This window comes from Procambarus clarkii, chromosome 22, assembly GCF_040958095.1.
Source record: "Procambarus clarkii isolate CNS0578487 chromosome 22, FALCON_Pclarkii_2.0, whole genome shotgun sequence".
NCBI classification, from domain to species: Eukaryota; Metazoa; Arthropoda; class Malacostraca; order Decapoda; family Cambaridae; genus Procambarus; species Procambarus clarkii.
Window position 1 is genome coordinate 43650436 of NC_091171.1, and position 22500 is coordinate 43672935.

Genomic DNA, 22500 nt, shown 5'->3' on the forward strand with positions numbered 1-22500 from the left:
TGTGTGTTTGTGAACTAAAGTCTTTGAAAATGTAATAAGTTTTACGAAACGCGCTCGTGTCGCGTCAGACTAGAAATAAAAATGAATTTTGGAGAATTGATTTTTGATTTACCTCCAACAGTGAAAAGAAATGTACGAAAGATTGAGAAAATTCGTGTTAGAATTATTAATCTTACTTTTTCGGTCATATTTAATAATATATGTCTACAGGAAAGACTGCTACCAAAATATATATATATATATATATATATATATATATATATATATATATATATATATATATATATATATATATATATATATATATATATATGAGAAAAGCACACAAACTGTATTGGAGGGGATCTAAACATTCCCTCTAATGCGTTATGCGTGGTTTCCTCCGAGGCTGTGGGTCCCCCTTCTTCCAGCCAGAGGTGGTACTCCCTTATATTATATATATAAATATATATATTATATAAAAGCATCCATCCCATTATTTATAAGAGTAAGAGCACGTGTTGGTAACTGTACTTTAGTCTATGACTTTTAATCCCGTACCTTACTGGGGACAGTCTGAGTGGAGCTTTTGGGTTCTGCTTGACCCCCGCAATGGGTTCTTCTGCTGGGTAGGGTTTTTGGTGCCCTTCTTCCCTTTGAGTTTGAGTTGGATGGGGCACCCCAGAGTTCGTTTCCGGATGCCTTTGGGTTCTTCGGATTCGTCCTTCCAGAGGTTTTTTTTCTCCTGGTTTTCTTTTGCAGAGGTTCGGAAGGCTCTTGGAGCTTTCCATCGGAGAGACCCTGTTTATGCCTTGGTGATGGCTTCAGTCTCCTTTGAGTTCGATTGTTCTTTCCCCTATTATGCATGTTTCGAGGTTCCAGTCTTCTTGGCTGGCAGACTTTCTCTTTTCTTTTGGGGCTTAGCACAGCTTTTGTCTTACTCTCACACTTGAGTGGGGAGGTTCCCATGGTGTTGCAGGTGTTCTTTTGTGGAGAGGGGCTCTCTTTTAGTCTCTCTCCCAATGAGTGCCTTTTCACCACTGCGCTTCATCGTGATGTTGGTCTGGTGCAGCTTCATGCTCTGATTCCCACTCTTTCGGTTGCTTTGGTGGCTGAAGACTTGCGGACTCGCAGTCACTTGGCGTCTGTCTTGCGATTCTTTGATCTTCTGGAAGTGTCTTTGGATTGGCTTTTGATGCTGTTTGGACCAATCCTCCGGGATGTGGTTTGTATGCTTTTCATCTCACGTCTTGCGTGTTGACAGGCTCTGTTGGATCTCTCGTTGGATTTCAAAAGCCAAGAATCTGGGGGCTCGGGTTCTGGCTCGTGGTCCCCGATAGGCATAAGAACTCTGACTGATGACCCCAACTAATATACCACTATATGAGTTTGGATAGCTTCAGGGAGTCTTTGGGGCTCACCCAAAAACTGGCATTTCATTACATTCAACTTTTTTTTTTTTTTACTTCAGAGCCACCACCTGTACAAAATCTGACTGCCAGTGTCATCGACAGTAAAACTGTCCAGCTGTTGTGGAATGATCCCTGTCCCAGCAATGGTTTACTTCGTGATTTTTATATTACTCATGATGGAGAATATTATTCACTAGTCAAGTGCCCAACATCAGCAGTGTATGATCACTGCCACACCATCACAGGCTTAGTCTCTGGACAAGAATACGAATTTGGGGTAAGTAAATAAACATCAAGTGGTTATTCATTTATTTCAACACCCATACAGAAAGCTGTATAAGGGACTTTGCATGTTATTCAGAGACTTCATGACAAATTTCCTTATGCTCTCGTTAAAAATTATTTATTACGCTGTCATGGATAATTATTAACTCTTTCATAGCTGTCAGACTAATCCATGCTTCATTTACACAGGCTAACAATTGCATTTTCTGTGGGGAGCCCCTTTGGCTCCCTGACACTATCGGACTAATATGCGAATCATTAGACCGGGGCATTAGTCTATGGAGTTCAGCCTACGGGGAACCACGAGCCAGAACCTGGCCTCCCTCAGAGAGGCACAGGGAACAATGGCCATGGACCCCCCCCCCCCCCCACCGTGGTTGTGGGTTTTCTTTACCGGCCATCGACCACGGTTAGGCATCCAGAAAGGTAAGCATAACAAAACCAACCTCACATGGTAAAAAGGTTGCAAGCAAAAACCGAAGAGAGGCAGAACTCCCTCCAATCCGAAGGAAACAAGCAAACTTCACATCTTGCAGTTGCGCCGCTCGTCCGCTCAGCCTTCACCTTCCTGAGAGGGGGAGGAGGAGCCCCGGACGCCCCTGCGCCGGCTACCTAGCACTCCAGATCGTCAGCTAATGCAAACTGAGGCGGACGTCTTCTCTGGCCTCGCTTTCCAAGCAGTGTTTGCTTTTGTAGTGTCCTCTGCGGTGTCATTGTTTGGTGGCCAGGTGTCCTCTACAGTACAGGGGCTGCATGCGCTTAGGCGCATCCTTTCCTAGGCACTCTGTGAGTACTACCCTTGCATGTTAGGGTTTTTTTCCCTGTTCCTTTTGTTCCTTTTCGGGAACCATTTCTGAGGGGGTTTTTGCTGCTAGGCATTTACCCCGCCCTTGGGGCCAGCCTTGTGACCCTTGTTTGGCCGTTGGGTAGGATGTGGTATCGTGCTGGTTGGGGCATCAAGGTGTTGTGCAGCCTGCCTACCTATGCGGCGGCTGGTTCCTGTTTCTTCTGGGGACGTTGTAATTTTGCGGGAGTTTTCTTTGGGTTTTGTTTTCTTGCCTGGTGGTGGTTTGCCTTGCCTGGTATGGCTATTGTTCCACATATAATATTTTGGTGGTCCTCTGCTAGACCCTCGTGATTGTACACGTAGCAGGGGGTTTCAGCGTTTTGATCTGCCCCTTGTTAGCCTTGAGTCGTAACCGGTTAGCAACACCTTGCCTGGGTGTTGCAGTCCCATAGCAGTCAGCCTATGGGCCCTGGTAAAACCCTGTCGGGGCTCGGTGGACCTATGGCTGCGTCTTCAGGGTTCCAGCCCACCTCCTGAGGGTTTGAAGGTTGCTGTGTGCCCTTGTCTCAGGGTGACAATCATCTCTTTTGCCTCCGTTATGCTGCTTGTTGGGTGACGATACCTTTGACCCGGAGTCTTGTGAGTCGTGTTTTCTGCTTGTTCTCCAGTATTATTCTGATGACATTACCGTTAGGGTATAGGCAGCATCCGTATTGCATGCTAGGTTTAGGTTGCTGCAACCTGCTAGGTTAGTTTCCCCACGTGGATGCCTCGCTTTGGTTATAGGGAATTGGACCTGGGGGCATTAGTCGCTTCGACTTTGGTTCAGTTCGTGCTTCCTGGTCCTTCTCCTGTTGTTCATCCTGCACCTCCCCACCTGCTTTTGGCTCCCAAACGTCTGAGGGTTTCGGAATCAGGGCATGTTTTAGTTGGAAATGAGACTTGGGCAGCTTCGGGGGCTGCCCCGTTTGGGTTGGGGACGAAGGCATTCGAGCCAGTTCCTCCTACCGAGGCTTCTGGGTCCCACCAGCAGGCCCCCTTCTTTTCAGCCTTTTCCCTGGTTTCTTCTCTTTCGGTCCTGGTAGTCGGTTTGTTTGGTTGCAGCCTTCTCCTTCTTTTCTGGCGAAGAACGAGACAGCTGCATTCCAGAGGGATCTTTGGGTCATTGATGCTTGGTTGATTAGGCCGGGGGGTGCATCATGTGTTGTGTTCGGTTGCAGCTCTTCCCCGTTATCTGCGCGCTTCAGCCACTGTGCCCGGGGATGCACTTTGGATTGATCTGGTTTCCCTTTTTCCCTGTTCCACGGGCTCGGGTCTCTCAGGTCGTCCCCAGGGTTATTAAGTCTAACTGGCCTGCGGTCTATCCTCGGGCCCATGATGTTAGGAAGTTTGCTGCGTTGGCTGCCATGTTTGGCAACGTGTCTTGGGCTGATATTCGGGCGCAGGTCGAACAGGGTCCCGGCCGCCCGTTATTTTTTTGTTAACGTTTCTGCTCCTGGGGCCAGATTCACGAAAGCACTTACGCATGCACATACGAACCTGTACATCTTTTCTCAATCTTTGGCGGCTTTGTTTCCAATTATTTAACAGTTAATGAGCTCCAAAGCACAAGGAGGCTGTTTATAACAATAACAACAGTTGAATAGGAAGTTTTCATGTTTGTAAACTGTTTAATAAAAGTAACCAAAGCCGTCAAAGATTGAGAAAAGATGTACACGTTCGTAAGTGCTTGCGTAAGCACTTTCGTGAATCTGGCCCCTGGGCGTTCTTGTGTTGCTTTGGGTCGCAGGTTGCAGCCAGTTGTCTCGACTTTGTGCTGAGTGTGTGGTGGCCGCCTCCCGGGTAAGTCCCTCTTTTCCTTATCTTTGGTTGGGTCATCAGGGAGTCGAAGGGGCTCCCCACAGAAAATCAGCATTGAATGTAATGAAACATCGTTTTCTGGGTGAGCCCCGGAGGCTTCCTGACAATCCTCCCTCCGGTCGGCGGATTTTCGTGTTGTTTTGTTGCTTAGCTTTCGAACTGGAGTGCTAGGTAGCTTCCCCCCCCCCCCCCTCAGTGTGGGTAGGGCTGCACGGACGAACGGAGCGACTACATGGTGTGACGTTTGCTTGTTTCCTAGGGGATTGAAGGGAGTTCTGCCTCTGTTCAGTTTTCGGTTGCAATTTTCTTACTATGTGGGGCCTGTTTTGTTATGCCTACCTTTCTGGGTGCCTAACCCAGATCGATGGCAGATAAGAAAAAACCCATCCACAGAGGTGTTTACCATTGCAATTGCTCCCTTTGCCTCTCTGAGGGGGGCCAGATTCTGGCTCGTGGTCCCTTGAGAGGCTGAACTCCATAGACTAATGCCCCGGTCTAATGATTCACATATTAGCCCAGTAGCTCCAGGGAGCCTCCGGAAAATGGCATTTCATTTCATTCAATGCTGATTTACTGTGGGTAGCCCCTTGTGGCTTCCTGAAGCTATGTTCCCATGGAGAAGAAAGGAAGAAAGGGCACCAACCAGGGATGAGGAAACACCGCAGGGATCAAGGCAAAAAATAGACCAAGAAAACCCTCGCACCCAAAGAACAGCCTAAGACAATTGAGCAAAGACATACTCATGTTGGTCGGTATACTGATACACATCATGGGCATGAGGGTAGACTGCTTGCTGGCTAGACCAAAGGACACTGAAGACGACATGAAAAACACTTGCCCAGCAACAGGAATCCAGGGAAACCAGAGCAAGACACAAATAGTCCACCGGAGGCACAATGGTACTGGCGTAAAGCTGCCACATGAAACAAAAAGAAAATTTTCTTTTGCAAACAGAGTGGTAGATGGTTGAAACAAGCTAAGTGAGAATGTGGTGGAGGCCAAAACCGTCAGTAGTTTCAAAGCGTTATACAACAAAGAGTATTGGGAAGACGGGACACTACGAGCGTAGTTCTCATCTTGTAACTACCCTAAGGTAATTACTCAAGGCCAAACCAACCAAGTATCCACCACTTGGTTGGCCCCACCGGAAGCCAACCGCAAATTCACTTTCGCAAACAAAGTGGTAGATAGTTGGAACAAGTTAAAAGAGATGGTGGTGGTGTAGACCAAAAGAGTGAGGGGATGGGTTGGACCAGTTAAACTTCCACTGGTTTTGCATGCCTGTAGCGGCCGGTGCACTTAGCAAGTGCACGGCACTAAGTTTGTTAACCCGTACCCGAATCATCTTGTGTTTGGGCTCATGTGAGAGCCCCAGTCATCAGCAATCCATATATGCTACCATGGCCGTGGTAACACGTTTGTGGAAGAAGATAGAGCGAGCAACAACTTATTCCTGGTGTGTTCAGGAGAACACACCAGGTACTTATTTATATATATATACATATATATATATATATTTATATATATACATATATATATATATATATATATATATATGTATATATATATATGTATATATATATGTATATATATATATATATATATATATATATATATATATATATATATATATACATATATATATACATATATATATACATATATATATATATATATATATATATATATATATATATACATATATATATATATACATATATATATACATATATATATACATATATATACATATATATATACATATATATATACATATATATATACATATATATATACATATATATATATATATATATATACATATATATATACATATATATATATATATATATACATATATATATATATATACATATCCCCAGAAGTGACTCGAACCCATACTCCCAGGAGCAACGCAACTGGTATGTACAAGACGCCTTAATCCACTTGACCATCACGACCGGACATAATGAGGTGATAGCCGAGGCTATTTGAACCACCCCACCGCCGGCACTCGGATAGTAATCTTGGGCATAGCATTTTACCAAATCACCTCATTCTTTGGGGCACACGTGAGGAACACAAATGTGCTCATTTGTGACCCCATCTACTTGCTTATACATGTGCCCATCCGGGCTCAAGAAGGGTGCCTCTTTAGTACAAGCTTGGAGTAGTTTCCTTAGGATATTTTCTGGTATGTCAGTGGACGAGACAATCGGGATGATAGCCGACAGAGTGTATCGTGATCCAGCCTGTACTCCTCTTGACATACCAGAAAATATCCTAAGGAAACTACTCCAAGCTTGTACTAAAGAGGCACCCTTCTTGAGCCCGGATGGGCACATGTATAAGCAAGTAGATGGGGTCGCCATGGGTTCTCCCCTAGGTGTCCTGTTTGCAAACTTTTACATGGGTACCATCGAGCAAAAAGTCTTAGTTGACATGAACATGAAACCGGCCATATACTGCAGGTATGTTGACGACATTTTTACACAGGTACCTGATGTCAGACATCTGCAGGAGTTGAAGGAGGCATTTGAGCGGAGTTCCGTGCTGCGTTTCACTTACGAGATGGAAAAGGATGGGAAGCTGCCCTTTCTAGATGTAACAGTCATGGAAAAGAGCGGAGGTTTCCACACTGCAGTCTACACTAAGGAAACGAACATAGGAATGTGCCTAAATGCCAACAGCGACTGCCCAGATAGGTACAAGAGGAGTGTTGTTAACGCATATGTCGACCGTGCTCTCAGCCACAGCTCAGAATGGAAGCAAGTCGACGAAGAACTCTGTAGGGTAAGGCAGGTCCTAGTCAATAACGGCTTCTCCAATGGTTTCGTCGAAGACATCATAAGAAGGAAAGTGAAACGCCATGCAACCTCTGAAGAGACAACCAACACAACACCTATACCCCCTATTAGACTATTTTACAGGAACTTCTTTTCCACAGTTCATAAAACGGAGGAAAGGGTCCTGAAAGATATTGTTAATAGAAACGTTATCCCTACAGACAAAAATCAGAGGATACAACTGACGATTTACTATAAAACCAGAAAAACGGCCAGCATACTCATGAGAAACTCTCCTGACACAAAACAGAACGCTTTAAAAGAGACTAACGTCGTCTATGCCTTCAAATGCCCTCTTGGGGACTGTAAGCTCCAAAAAACCCAGTATATAGGCAAGACAACAACATCTCTTTCTAGGCGTTTAACGATGCATAAGCAACAGGGCTCCATTAAGGAACATATAATCTCTTCCCACAACCAAACCATCGCCAGAGAAATCCTAGTAAACAACACAGAAATCATCGATAGATACAGCAATAGCAGGCGGCTTGACGTTTGCGAGGCATTACACATCAAGAAGTCAACACCAGCAATCAACAGCCAATTAATGCACAACTATATTCTACCCACCTCAAGACTCCGCTCCAATATAGAAGCATCAAGAAATATGGACCAATAGGCTTTCTACAATCACTTCTATTCAATACCCATTGTTTCATGTTCTGGCTTGTGTTGATGAAATTAATACCTTATTAAATACCACCTCACCCCATCCACCTCACTCAAATGTAGATATAAACAAAATCGGAGATGTGTAAGTTCTATTCAGTTGTGTATGTGTTAACTAAAGTCTTTGAAAATGTAATAAGTTTTACGAAACGCGCTCAAGTGTCGCGTCAGACTAGAAATAAAAATGAATTTTGGAGAATTGATTTTTGAATTACCTCCAACAGTGAAAAGAAATGTACGAAAGATTGAGAAAATTCGTGTTAGAATTATTAATCTTACTTTTTCGGTCATATTTAATAATATATGTCTACAGGAAAGACTGCTACCAAAATATACTAATATATATATATATATATATATATATATATATATATATATATATATATATATATATATATATATATATATATATATATATATATATATATATATATATATATATGTCGTACCTAATAGCCAGAACGCACTTCTCAGCCTACTATGCAAGGCCCGATTTGCCTAATAAGCCAAGTTTTCATGAAATAATGTTTTTTGGACTACCTAACCTACCTAACCTAACCTAACCTAACATTTTCGGCTACCTAACCTAACCTAACCTATAAAGATAGGTTAGGTTAGGTTAGGTATGGTTGGTTAGGTTCGGTCATATATCTACGTTAATTTTAACTCCAATAATTTTTTTTTTACCTCATACGTAATGAAATGGGTAGCTTTATCATTTCATAAGAAAAAAAATTGAGAAAATATATTAATTCAGGAAAACTTGGCTTATTAGGCAAAATGGGCCTTGTATAGTAGGCGGAGAAGTGCGTTCTGGCTATTAGGTACGACATATATATATATATATATATATATATATATATATATATATATATATATATATATATATATATATGTTGTACCTAGTAGCCAGAACGCACTTCTCAGCCTAATATGCAAGGCCCAATTTGCCTAATAAGCCAAGTTTTCATGAATTGTTTTTCGACTACCTAACCTACCTAACCTAACCTAACCTATAAAGATAAGTTAGGTTAGGTAGGGTTGGTTAGGTTCGGTCATATATCTACGTTAATTTTAACTCCAATAAAAAAATTGACCTCATACATAATGAAATGGGTAGCTTTATCATTTCATAAGAAAAAAATTAGAGAAAATATAATAATTCAGGAAAACTAGGCTTATTAGGCAAATTGGGCCTTGCATAGTAGGCCGAGAAGTGCGTTCTGGCTACTAGGTACGACATATATAATGTGTGTGTGTGTGTGTTGTTCCGTGGCTGACGTTTTAACGTAAATTTTGGTAAATTTTTGTGGTGAGTGACGAGGCTGTCGGGAGTGACAGCCAACCACTCAGTCGAGTAACGTAATTCTCGGGAGTCATTATCGATCCATGGGATCGCTAATCACTCACCCAAGTGATTAAGGAGCGTGTGTGTTCTCCTAAGTGTTCTCTTTAACGTTTGGAAGCTTTAGGCTACAGGTGTCAGCAGATACATAAATATATCTAATGGTAGTATCATTAAGCCTAGTGTGATTATTGTGTTATTTACTGTGGTTATTGCAACGTGTGGACCCGTGTTCTAAGAGGTAAATTAGAGCACTGTTGGCCATTGCAACAGCCAGTAAAGTGTTGTGCAGTGTTCTAATACCTGTAGTTTGAAATTAGAGCACTTGCCGAGTGTGTTATTGCAAAGGGGTTGTGATTGTTGCTAGTGTTGATCAATCACCATGTGTTATTGCAGTCAGTAAATCATTGTGGGGCCGTGTTCTAGTTGGTTAGAGCACTGAGCGTTATTTACTAGTGTTCTACATTATTGTAATTGCAACCGGACTGTAGCGTAAATCACTGTGATTTGTTAGTGTGATTCATCATTGTCGTGGGTGAACTCGGTTGAGACGAGTACTTGGGTTATATATTTTCTTGTTTATCTGGTGGACATTGAAGTCCAGTATTCCATAAGGTGATCGCGAGGCAATTAATGTAACATAACCAAGGAAACGCCCATTGCTTATAGTGAAATTGTTCTTTAACGACTCGAGTAACGTAAGATACGTTTGGGTTAATTATCTCCTAGGAACAGCTGCGGTAGTCTCAGGGAGCCTAGCCATAAGCCGGACAAGAATTAAGAGTATTGTCTGTTGTAATTATCGGTCAGTGGGCAGGTAACTGACGGGTTCCAGGAAATCAAAGTAATTAACTTCGATCGGTGTTGATCGACTCACACGAAGACTCCACTGTTCCATTAACGTAACGTCGTTATTGATATGTTTGGAAGTACAGGTACTTGATGGACTCGTGGGAACAGTAATGTCATTGTAAAGTAACATAAATGTGGTGAATAATTATCGTTATTAGCCACCTGAATTGGTCTGAGTATGAAAGTTTCAGAAGGAATTCATACCTTTAATGCAAATTACTGAGCCACTCTTTGCCATATAATGCTACACTACGAGCATAACTCATCCTGTAACTACACTTAGATAATGAGTAAGGTGTGATGTAAGGTGGAGTAAGGAGTGTTGGAGGTGTGAGTAAGGTGTCCACCTCACCTTGAATGTGAGGTGGACCTTCAAGGTGACTGTTACAACCCTTGAGACTTAGTACGGTTCTTTCCCCGCAGTGATTAATTATATTAAATCGGCCTTGCCAACAGGTGTCTAGGGGTAAAGGAAAAAAACACTGCATAACTTGGGGAAACAATGTATCTAGGCTAAGGATGACAAACATAACAATTAAATGGTACAGATAATAGCCAGAAATATTCTTTAGCATGCAAAAATATAAAAAAAATCCTTATTGAGCAATGAGCAATATCACCAGCACATGAATTATTTAATGGAATAAATGCACAATCATCTAACCAGAGAATTAGCCGAGTATTAGCTAAAATAACAATAACCACGGACTTAATTTAAAACACGCGTCTCCTCTCGACCAAAGCTGCCACGCCTCTGACCAAGCGTCTGTTCCCAGGGCAGGCGTCCTACCACAATATCACTTAAACATCCACATAAACTATTGTGGAAATTCTACTAACAAAATGTAGTACTAATATTCAAATCATTATTAATCTTAAGAGTATTTAATACTGTTATATTGCTCAATATAATTTACTGGCAAACAATAATAAGAATTAATCAAGTTTGAACTATAAACACTCGCTTGACATCAAGTTCCCACACTGGCCACAGACAAATATGGTCATCCCCCCACACGGAGAAACCAACATGAAAATACTTGCACAAAAAAGCCTCATACAATATAATGCAACTCGGCACACTACAGCATGCTACAATATATAACATACAATAGTCTAATATCATACAACTGGATACTATACTAATTATAGAACAAGACAATAAAGTATATAAGCATCAAGAGTAATGTTAGAATCTTAGTAAGATTCGTAACAGTGACCAACTCTCTCCAACTCCCCTCTGAGGGGTATATCTTGAGGTTATCTTGAGATAATTTCGGGGCTTTAGTGTCCCCGCGGCCCGGTCCTCGACCAGGCCTCCACCCCCAGGAAGCAACCCGTGACAGCTGACTAACACCCAGGTACCTATTTTACTGCTAGGTAACAGGGGCATAGGGTGAAAGAAACTCTGCCCATTGTTTCTCGCCGGCGCCCGGGATCGAACTCGGGACCACAGGATCACAAGTACAGTGTGCTGTCCGCTCGGCCGACCGGCTCCTGGTAGACCCTCTACCTTCTGGTAGAGGGCAGTGACGCTACCCCTCTTGAAAACGTGAGGGAAATCTACTTTACAAACAGGCAAACATTCTCTCATAACAACTAAACAAACTTGCAAATGTTAGCGAATGAAACATCATTTGCTAACTACAGTAATTACAGTATTACACCAATAATGTGTTCGAGAACAACCACAAGTATAGTCTTATGCCAAGTAGTTTATATATGTGGTAAGCTAGTTTCATAAGTAGATCTGTTTATTATGCACATCTCCCTCCATCCAGTGGACAGCAGTGGAAAGATCCATCCAGAAAGAGGCGTTTCATTACATGCAACACTGGTTTTATTATTATTTTGTTATATTTATCAGCTAACACTATATTTAGTCAAGATTTAATTGTAATATTGATCATTTAATACCATGAACTTGCTTAAACTGGAAATGACAAATTCTGAAATACATGGGCACATTTTTAAAGGGCTCTGATGAATCACCTGAGTTTTGCAATACTAACTACAATACCTCTTATTTCTGCCCAGGTACTAGTGCGCAATGCAGCAAGGTACTATAGTGATTATGCTTACACCAAGATTAAAGTGATGGAAAAACGTGAGTATTTGACAAATCATATAAGAACAAAAGAATAAAAAAAAAACTGCACAAGCCCTATTGAACCATGTGTGGCACCTTGTGCGCCTGACAGCTGAATGAACAGCGCTTCGGATTCGTAGTCCAGATGTTCCGGGTTCGATCCCGGTGGAGGCGGAGACAAATGGGCAAATTTAAATGTTTCTTTCACCCTGATACCCCTGTTACCTAGCAGTAAATAGGTACCTGGGAGATGCTACGGGCTGTTTCCTGGGGGGGGGTGGTTGTAACAAAAAAGAGGCCTGGTCGAGGACCGGGCCGCGGGGACGCTAAGCCCCGAAATCATCTCAAGATAACATGCTATTCCTATCCACCCCAAACTCAGTTATATATACCTGAATTTTTCTAGTCCTCAATGATGACAGGAAGCCGGCTGCTTGTCAAAGGTCCCCCCCATTTTCCCTGATGTTCTTTTCCAACTGAATTTAAAATCTAGCATGTAGACATACACATGTATATGTCTTCCTATGCTTGAAACAATAACAACAATAATGATAATAATAATAATAATAATAATAATAATAATAATAATAATAATAATACATATTCAGGTAGAAGTACATACTGTGCATACAAAATGAGTTACAAACAGAATGTTGGATTTCTAGATAGAACTAATATATACTATGCCTAGAGCCACTAATGCGCACAGCGTTTCAGGCAAGAAGTGGGGAAAACACTTAAAAAACTAAGACTTAAACCCAATTAGATCAAAAGCATAAATTGAACTGAAAAGGGAAAAATGAATAACAATAACTTCATGTTGGATGGAACAGCAAAAATTGCAAGAGAACAGCAGAAGAAATTTTAACTAACGTAATTAAACAGACAACAATTTTATTTTTATACATGTTTTTTTTACAAGTTTATACATGGCAGATATCAGTAGTCATACAAGTTGGTCAATAATCAATATTGTTTGAAAATAGCAAGACATAGGAGGTTGACATGGCAATAGGTTGACATTTAGAAGGTAAGGCAGGATACATGGAGTTGATTAGGTAGTACTTAGTTTTTTCTTAAACTGGTTGAGAGAGTGACAGTCTATGACGTGATTGGGAAGGTCATTTCCAATCAAGTGAGCCCAAGTCTGTTACATTAGCCAGTAATCTGTTCTACAAATAAGAACATAAGAATTAAGCAAATGCAGAAGGCCTATTGGCCCTTATGTTTCAACGCTTATTTATACTCATCTACACTCGCTTATATACTGTATATGTCTAACCTTAGCTTAAAACAATCAAGTGATCCCAGTTCATTACATTATATCCGGTAATATGTTATACAAATCAACGACCCTGTTTTCAAACCAGTATTTATCCAGGTAAAACGAAACTTATGCAATTTACATCCACTGTTGTAAGGGCACAAGTTTTTTTAGTTGTAATTGGACATGAGTATTGACACCAGGCCTTATAAATATTTGTATTTATTTATGTATTTATTAATAAGTTTGGTATTATAAAAATACAAGTAGGTACATTGGGTTTATGAGAGTACATAGGATTGATGTTTTTACATTCTTGTAAAGATACTATCTTATCTTGAGATGATTTCGGGGCTTTAGTGTCCCCGCGGCCCGGTCCTCGACCAGGCCTCCACCCCCAGGAAGCAGCCCGTGACAGCTGACTAACACCCAGGTACCTATTTTACTGCTAGGTAACAGGGGCATTCAGGGTGAAAGAAACTTTTGCCCATTTGTTTCTGCCTCGTGCGGGAATCGAACCCGCGCCACAGAATTACGAGTCCTGCGCGCTATCCACCAGGCTACGAGGCCCCCCTATAACACGCATAGCGTTTCGGGCAGGTTCTTAATCTAACAGATCATTTTAATTTGGTAATTTGTAGAAAAATTTGAAGAATGTTAACAAATACAATGTTTGAAAATTTGAGGAAAATTAATAGGTACATTACTGTAAAATTCGAGAATTCCCAACAGGTCCATTGTAGCATAATTTAGGATTAATTCTAGATACGGTGTAGAAATATTTACATTCAACCCAACAATCATGATATAAGATGATATCAATGATTACAATGATGTATTGTAAGGCTTAGGCACATATATTGGGGGAGTGGGTAGGACAAGATACAGTGCGAGTTTGAAGCACTAGATAGGAAATATTATGGATGAAATTAGGTAGTTTTTGGTTTTACTTTTGAGTAAGGCATAGGTTGGACAACTTTTTAATTCATTAGGGAGTGAGTTCCATAGACTAGGGGTCTCTTTATTTGCATAGAGTGTTTACACAGAATTAGTTTGACTCTGGGGATGTCAAAGAGATAGTTATTTCTAGTGTGGTGATTATGGGTTCTAATACATATGTCAAGGAAGAGTTTCAGATCAGGATTTGCATTTAGGAACAATTTTTGCACGTGTAAATGGCACAAGAGAATGTGTGGAGTGAGGTAATGGACTTAACATGGACTTAATATGTTGAGTTTTACGAAGTAGGAGTAGAGCTGTTTGTAAATCATTTTTTCAACATTTTTTTATTATATAGGTAGATTTGACATCGGTCTGTAATTGTTTATGTCTACCGTTTCACCTTCTTTATGAACTGGCGTTACTCTTGCTTTTTTAAGGATATCAGGGAGAGTATGTCACTAGAGATTTATTGAAAATCAGAGCTATGGGTGGTGCAAGGGCATGGGCGGCACTGTTATGTATATAAATGGTATTTCACCAATGTTCCCAGCTTTCGTTTTTAGTGAGTGAATGATGGACATAACGTCTGTCGGGCTGACCGGAAGGTAGTTAGGAAGGGTCCATTAAGATTTGTAGTGACATGTGTTTGGGTCTGTGGGATTTTTCTGGCAAGGTTAACACCAACTGATGAAAAGAACCTGTCAAATTCAGTTGCCATTTATAAATCTGTTGCAGGTGAATAACCATCATTGGAGAGTTTTATCTACTTATTATGTGATTGCTGTTTAGATCCTAGGATGCTAGAGATTGTTTTCCATGTACTATTCATGTTTCCTTTTGCTTCTTTGAATCTAGTCTCATAATAAGAGTTTCGCTCTTCTTATTATACTGGTAAGCATTGATGAGTGTCTCTTAACTACCTCTTTTGTAACTAGGCCAATCCTAGGTTTTTTCATATTCATGTTTCTTGTTGAATGCTTTGTGTATGCCACTAGTGAGTGAATAAAATCTATATTAAAACAGTTTGTCCTCCTCTGAGGTACTGTGATTCCCACCAATAGTATACCAAGTCAATATGACTTGTCAGGAAAACTCAATCTTCTCACTGAAGTGGCAAGTCAGGTTCGGATATCTAGATTAAGAACTATTTAATAATTTATAGCTTTACAGTGGGTTTTATTTTCATAGCATTAATGTTCATAATCCATTGCTAAGTCAGCCCTAGCTTATCACTGATAATCAACAACAGCACCAGGTCCTCCGGAGCCCATTACATCTGCCCGAGGAGCCAGACAACTAAACCTGACCATCCACTTTCCTTCTGATCCTGGTGGAATACTTCAGAACTGTAGCTTGTCTCTCAGTGACACCAGCCATGACTCCTGCTTCAGACCTGTCAACCAAGGAACTCCACTCAGTCCCTGCACGGTAAAACTCCCCATCGATTAATATTTGCCACATTAAGGTTGTTATACAGTTTTATGTTTTAATCACAATTACTTAGCAATATTAAAGATATTTTATTTTATTCTTTTTTTACTGAATTTTGTATTTTTAACTTACAGTATCTTGAAAAATAGCATTACACTATACGAAAAATATATTTTCCTTTAATAAATGTTGAGGAACTTTGATCAAAGTTTCATGCATAAAATATAAACATTATAATATAATGAGTGTACTGCTTATTGTAACCCAGTGTGCCAGGAGTATATCCACAGACATACTGGTATACTGTATGCACAGCTCTTATGGATATAACTCCATATCAGTTATTTTCTGTGTACCAATTGTTTGCACCTAGCACCTCACATATTTTTAATATTTAATTTTGTTTTTTATGCGCACTCTTCTACTTTTTTTTACATCTGTCTTAAGTATTAATATTATGAATGCCGGGTATGCCAGAAATGTCACAACGAATATAGATTTATTTATTTAATAGATACAGTATATAATACCTTAAATATGCCTCACGTATATAATACCTTAAATATGCCTCACGTATATAATACCTTAAATATGCCTCACGTATATAATACCTTAAATATGCCTCACGTATATAATATATGAATGACTTATCAGGAGATCCAGATATAAATATTGTTACCCCCCCAATAAAATATATCTAAAAAAACACTAAACCCTAAAACTACTACAATCAACACCAATGGAGCACACACTGGAGAGTGTCACCCTTCAATGATCTTAACTACAGAGAAAAAGGCTCACTGTCATACTATTTAGGGAATCGGCTTATTATCATGAGTACACACCCCACGGAGCCAATATGACTTGCCTTCTCTCTCCTTCTTTGGGATGACCTCCTTCATCCCAAAGATCGCTGGACACACGTTGAAACTATAACAAGTTATACATGACAGAATATTGTGTTCTTACTGCAAAAGGGTGTCGTGACGACACCTGTCCAACGACGCCCAAATATGGCGCCATACCTGGTCGTCCACAAATTTCTCTTGGACGTACCACTATCGGCTTCTACCCGTCCTGACTTGAACGTGAGAAGTCGCGTAACAGGTGCCACACAGGAACACCTGCCTAATTTAGCCACTTAAAGAATTTATACACAGTAGGGTTCACAAAGGCACGACTACCCAATAGGGTTCAGGCCGCCTATATCGTTACCACGATAACAGAGAATGTTACACGTCGTCCTTCAACAGCTTCCCCATCCGTTGTTCATGTAGCTTATCACCAATTCTTCACCACGAGCTACAAACTTCCTTCTTCTTTAACAGGCAACGACGTACGTCCATCTCCGTCGACACTCATAACTCAAGTGAGATCTTAAGACCTCCACCCATCACGTCACGTAGCATACTGTCGACATCTTATCTTACCTCGTTTCCTTAAGATGCTTGCCCTCTGCTTTCCTTCTCCTCTGTCATAATTACTGACGTTTACTTGGTTTAATTCATTTAAATGACTGATATCTGGTCAGCTGCACAATAACTCACGAATGCAGGCCTACCACATTAGGCTACCTTGAGGTTCATAACACTATGCACATACACCTGAGGGTCACTAATCCTAGTGGCCTCGACGAGGATAGGAAGCCGGCGACTTGTCGAAGGTCCTCCTATTTGCCTTGATCTTTTCCAGATAGATTATAAAACTTAACACAGTTTTGGCATTTACGGCTTCAGCGGGTTGGCTGAAGGTACTGTATTATCAAGGTATTATGATATACTATTAATAAATGTCATGCTTTTAGCTTAAGTGAAGATCATGAGTGAACATTTAACTAGCAAGACTTTACCATGTGAAGAAAAAAGGGGTTTATTTTGTTATAAAACTAATCAGAAATATATATGGGGATGGATACAAATATTCTATGTATTAATATCATCAAAGAATAGAACACTCCCCTTTGTAGTGTAAGTGTGGGGTATTGTAAGCTGTACTCTTAGAGTACAACTAACAAACCCGTTCTTACTGTCTTATAAATAATATTAGGGATATATATATATATATATATATATATATATATATATATATATATATATATATATATATATATATATATATATATATATATATATATATATATATATATATATATATATATATGACCGAAAAAGTAAGACTAATAATTCTAACACGAATTTTCTCAATCTTTCGTACATTTCTTTTCACTGTTGGTGGTAATTCAAAAATCAATTCTCCAAAATTCATTTTTATTTCTAGTCTGACGCGACACTTGAGCGCGTTTCGTAAAACTTATTACATTTTCAAAGACTTTAGTTTACACATACACAACTGAATAGAACTTACACATCTCCGATTTGTTTATATCTACATTTTAGTGAGGTGGATGGGGTGAGGTGGTTTTAATAGGGTATTAAATTCATCAACACAAGACAGAACACGAAACAATGGGTATTCAATGGAAGTGATTGTAGCAAGCCTATTGGTCCATATTTCTTGATGCTTCTATATTGGAGCGGAGTCTTGAAGTGGGTAGAATATAGTTGTGCATTAATTGGCTGTTGATTGCTGGTGTTGACTTCTTAATGTGTAGTGCCTCGCAAACGTCAAGCCGCCTGCTATCGCTGTATCTATCGATGATTTCTGTGTTGTTTACTAGGATTTCTCTGGCGATGGTTTGGTTGTGGGAAGAGATTATATGTTCCTTAATGGAGCCCTGTTGCTTATGCATCGTTAAACGCCTAGAAAGAGATGTTGTTGTCTTGCCTATATACTGGGTTTTTTGGAGCTTACAGTCCCCAAGAGGGCATTTGAAGGCATAGACGACGTTGGTCTCTTTTAAAGCGTTCTGCTTTGTGTCTGGAGAGTTTCTCATGAGTAGGCTGGCCGTTTTTCTGGTTTTATAGTAAATCGTCAGTTGTATCCTCTGATTTTTGTCTGTAGGGATAACGTTTCTATTAACAATGTCTTTCAGGACCCCTTTCCTCCGTTTTATGAGCTGTGGAAAAGAAGTTCCTGTTAAATAGTCTAATAGGGGGTATAGGTGTTGTGTTAGTTGTCTCTTCAGAGGTTGCATTGCGTTTCACTTTCCTTCTTATGATGTCTTCGACGAAACCATTGGAGAAGCCGTTGTTGACTAGGACCTGCCTTACCCTACAGAGTTCTTCGTCGACTTGCTTCCATTCTGAGCTGTGGCTGAGAGCACGGTCGACATATAGACTAGACTAGAAATAAAAAGACTAGAAATAAAACTAGAAATAAAAATGAATTTTGGAGAATTGATTTTTGAATTACCACCAACAGTGAAAAGAAATGTACGAAAGAATGAGAAAATTCGTGTTAGAATTATTAATCTTACTTTTTCGGTCATATTTAATAATATATGCCTACAGGAAAGACTGCTACCAATATATATATATATATATATATATATATATATATATATATATATATATATATATATATATATATATATATATATATATATATATATATATATTTTAAAAATGACCGAAAAAGTAAGATTAATAATTCTAACATGAATTTTCTCAATATTTCTTATGTTTCTTTTCACTGTTGATGGTAACTGAAAAATCAATTCTCCAAAATTCATTTTTATTTCTAGTCTGACGCGACACTTGAACGCGTTTCGTAATAACTTATTACATTTTCAAAGACTTTTAGTTTACACACACACAACTATAACCTGCAAACACTAAACAGAGTTCTTACTATGCTATGATTTAAACAGCTTTCCATTTTCATTTTATACCCACATTTTGGGTGAGGTGATATGTTACAACAGTTTTGGATGAGGTGAACAAAACTTTCAACACAGGATATAACACGAAACAATAGGTATTGAAGGTAAGAATGGAAGGAATTGCAGAGGGCCTATTGGCCCATATTTCTTGATGCTTCTATATTGGAGCGGAGTCTTGAAGTGGGTAGAATATAGTTGTGCATTAATTGGCTGTTGATTGCTGGTGTTGACTTCTTGATGTGTAGTGCCTCGCAGATGTCAAGCCGCCTGCTATCGCTGTATCTATCGATGATTTCTGTGTTGTTTGCTAAGATTTCTCTGGTGATGGTCTGGTTGTGGGAAGCGATTATATGTTCCTTAATGGAGCCCTGTTGCTTATGCATCGTTAATCGCCTGGAAAGAGATGTTGTTGTCTTGCCTATATACTGAGTGTTTTGAGGCTTACAGTCCCCAAGTGGGCATTTGAAGGCATAGACGACGTTGGTCTCTTTTTAAGCGTTCTGCTTTGTGTCTGGAGAGTTTCTCATGAGTAGGCTGGCCGTTTTTTGGTTTTATAGTAAATCGTCAGTTGTATCTTCTGATTTTTGTCTGTAGGGATAACGTTTCTATTAACAATATCTTTCAGGACCCTTTCCTCCGTTTTATGAGCTGTGGAAAAGAAGTTCCTGTAAAATAGTCTAATAGGGGGTATAGGTGTTGTGTCAGTTGTCTCTTCAGAGGTTGCATGGCGTTTCACCTTCCTTCTTATGATGTCTTCGACGAAACCATTGGAGAAGCCGTTGTTGACTAGGACCTGCCTTACCCTACAGAGTTCTTCATCGACTTGCTTCCATTCTGAGCTGTGGCTGAGAGCACGGTCGACATAAGCGTTAACAACACTCCTCTTATACCTGTCTGGACAGTCACTGTTGGCATTTAGGCACATTCCTATGTTTGTTTCCTTAGTGTAGACTGCAGTGTGGAAATATAATGCTATTAATTTGGTAGTCGTGGCATGGGTTGTTATGCCTCTCATGCATGGTCTTGCATTTGTCTATATTAAAAATCATTTACTAGTCTTCTGACCATTTGTGGAGTTCATGTAGATCTCTTTAAGGCTTAAAGCTTCTGTAAGGCTTCAATATCATTATCATTTCTCACTTTATCATAAATCTTTGTGTCGTCTGCAAATATGATGTTGTGGTATGTAAAATTCTCATCAATGTCATTGATATATATGACAAAAAGGGTAGGTCCCAAGATGGACCCTTGTGGCTCCCCAGTTATCACGTGTCTCCATTCAGACTCATTTCCATTTAGTATGATTCTTTATTTTCTTTCCTTCTACCATTGTTTTATCCATTCTAATATTTTACCATTTATCCCATGGGCCTGTAAATCCTTGCCAATCTTTCATGGGGTACCTTATCGAAAGCTTTAGCAAAATCCGTGTATACTACATCCACCAGAAGGCCTTTGTCTGAGTAGCTGGTTACTGTTTCCAAAAATGTGAACAGGCTCTGTTTTTAACAAACCCATATTTTTTTTTTAACAAACCCATGTTGAGTTTTTAACAAACCCATGTTGTGTTTTTAATAAACCCATGATGTGTCAATTGTACAATGTTGTTTACTGAAAGATGGTGAATGATTCTCTCTCTTAGGATTCTCTCCATGAGTTTGTAGATGTCTGATGTCAAGCTAATCAGCCAGTGGTTTTCTGCTGAGCTCTTTCTACCTATTTTGAAAATAGGGGTAACATTTGCATATTTCCTATCTAGGGGGGGACTACCCCTTGTTCCAGAGATTTTGTGAAAAGTAGTTTCAGTGGTAGTCATAGTTCTTCTGCCAGTTCCTTTAAGACTTTGTATTGGATTCCATCCACAAAAACTTAGGGTTTTAAGTCTTTAAGTGTGTCAATGTTCTTTCTAATTATTTCGCATGTTATGGGAATATCCCTAAATTCATTTTCCTCTCTTCCTTCATACAATTGTGTGGGTGATGGGACCCAACCTTTCGAGTGTGAATACTGATGTAAAATAATCATTTAGATTGTTTGCTGCCCTTTTATCGTCAATTATAATATGGTTAGTCTCATCTTTTAAGGGTCCAACTGAGTCCTTTGTTATGGTTTTACCTCTTATATAGGCACATAACGATTGTGGATCTTTTTTTATGTTTTGGGCAAGTTTTCTTTCGTAGTTTCTTTTGCCTGATCTGATTTTCTGAATGGCCGAGTTTAGTGCCCTTGTGTATAACTCCTAATCAATGATGTTCATCGTGGATAAATATGCATTTTTCCTCTTGGTTTCCAATGCACGTTTTACGACCTGTGTCATCCATCTAGTTCCCTTTCCTGTTTCATTTTTTTTCGGTTCATTTTTATGAACGAGTTCCATGATGACACTCTTAAAATTTTGCCATGATGCTTCTGTGCCATGTTCGCCCATCAGCTCCCTCCAGGAGATGGTTTTCAGTTCCTCTCTCATCCCTTGATAGTCACCTCGCTGGTAATCTAGGAATTCATCATCTTTGACCTTTATGTGGATTTCTATGTTCATAGTCCATCTTAAAATATGGTGGTCGCATGAGGAGGTTAGCTCCCCCCCCCCCCACTAGAATTTAATCAATCATAAGTCTTCTGTTGTTAGCACAAGTTACACTGAATAGATATGGGGTACCTGTTACGTTACAGGATTGTTGAGATCAAGCGGGATACTTTTCAGCAAACATAAGCATTACGAGTGAAATGACTGTTGGATCTACACAAACTGGGACTTTAGGTCGCCACAATACCCTAAACTTCCTTGGTAACTACAAAGGTAGCATGAGTTTTAGCAATACGAGGTCATGACACTTACACACTTTACAAATGGAGATTAAAGTAGATGGGATATAGACCCGTGTTACAGAAATCTGAGTGACAATCCGAATAACACAAAACACCAGCTACACCCAGGGTTCTATAAACAAACTTAGT

At 39.9% G+C, this 22500-nt stretch overlaps 1 protein-coding gene across 8 annotated transcripts in view; it reads left to right on the top strand.

Annotated features, from left to right (window-relative positions):
* The window catches only part of LOC123761307 (uncharacterized), a 183572-nt gene that overhangs the window by 74781 nt on the left and 86291 nt on the right, over positions 1-22500 (top strand). For 6 of the 8 annotated variants that reach the window (XM_069328914.1, XM_069328913.1, XM_069328915.1 and 3 more), the window contains exons 16-18: positions 1451-1668; positions 12073-12142; positions 15580-15758. In XM_069328914.1, the coding sequence (XP_069185015.1) occupies positions 1451-1668; positions 12073-12142; positions 15580-15758 (467 nt within the window). Of the gene's footprint in view, positions 1-1450; positions 1669-6819; positions 8038-12072; positions 12143-15579; positions 15759-22500 lie in introns of those variants that run through there. The other 2 variants (XM_069328908.1, XM_069328909.1) reach the window with 1 other exon arrangement.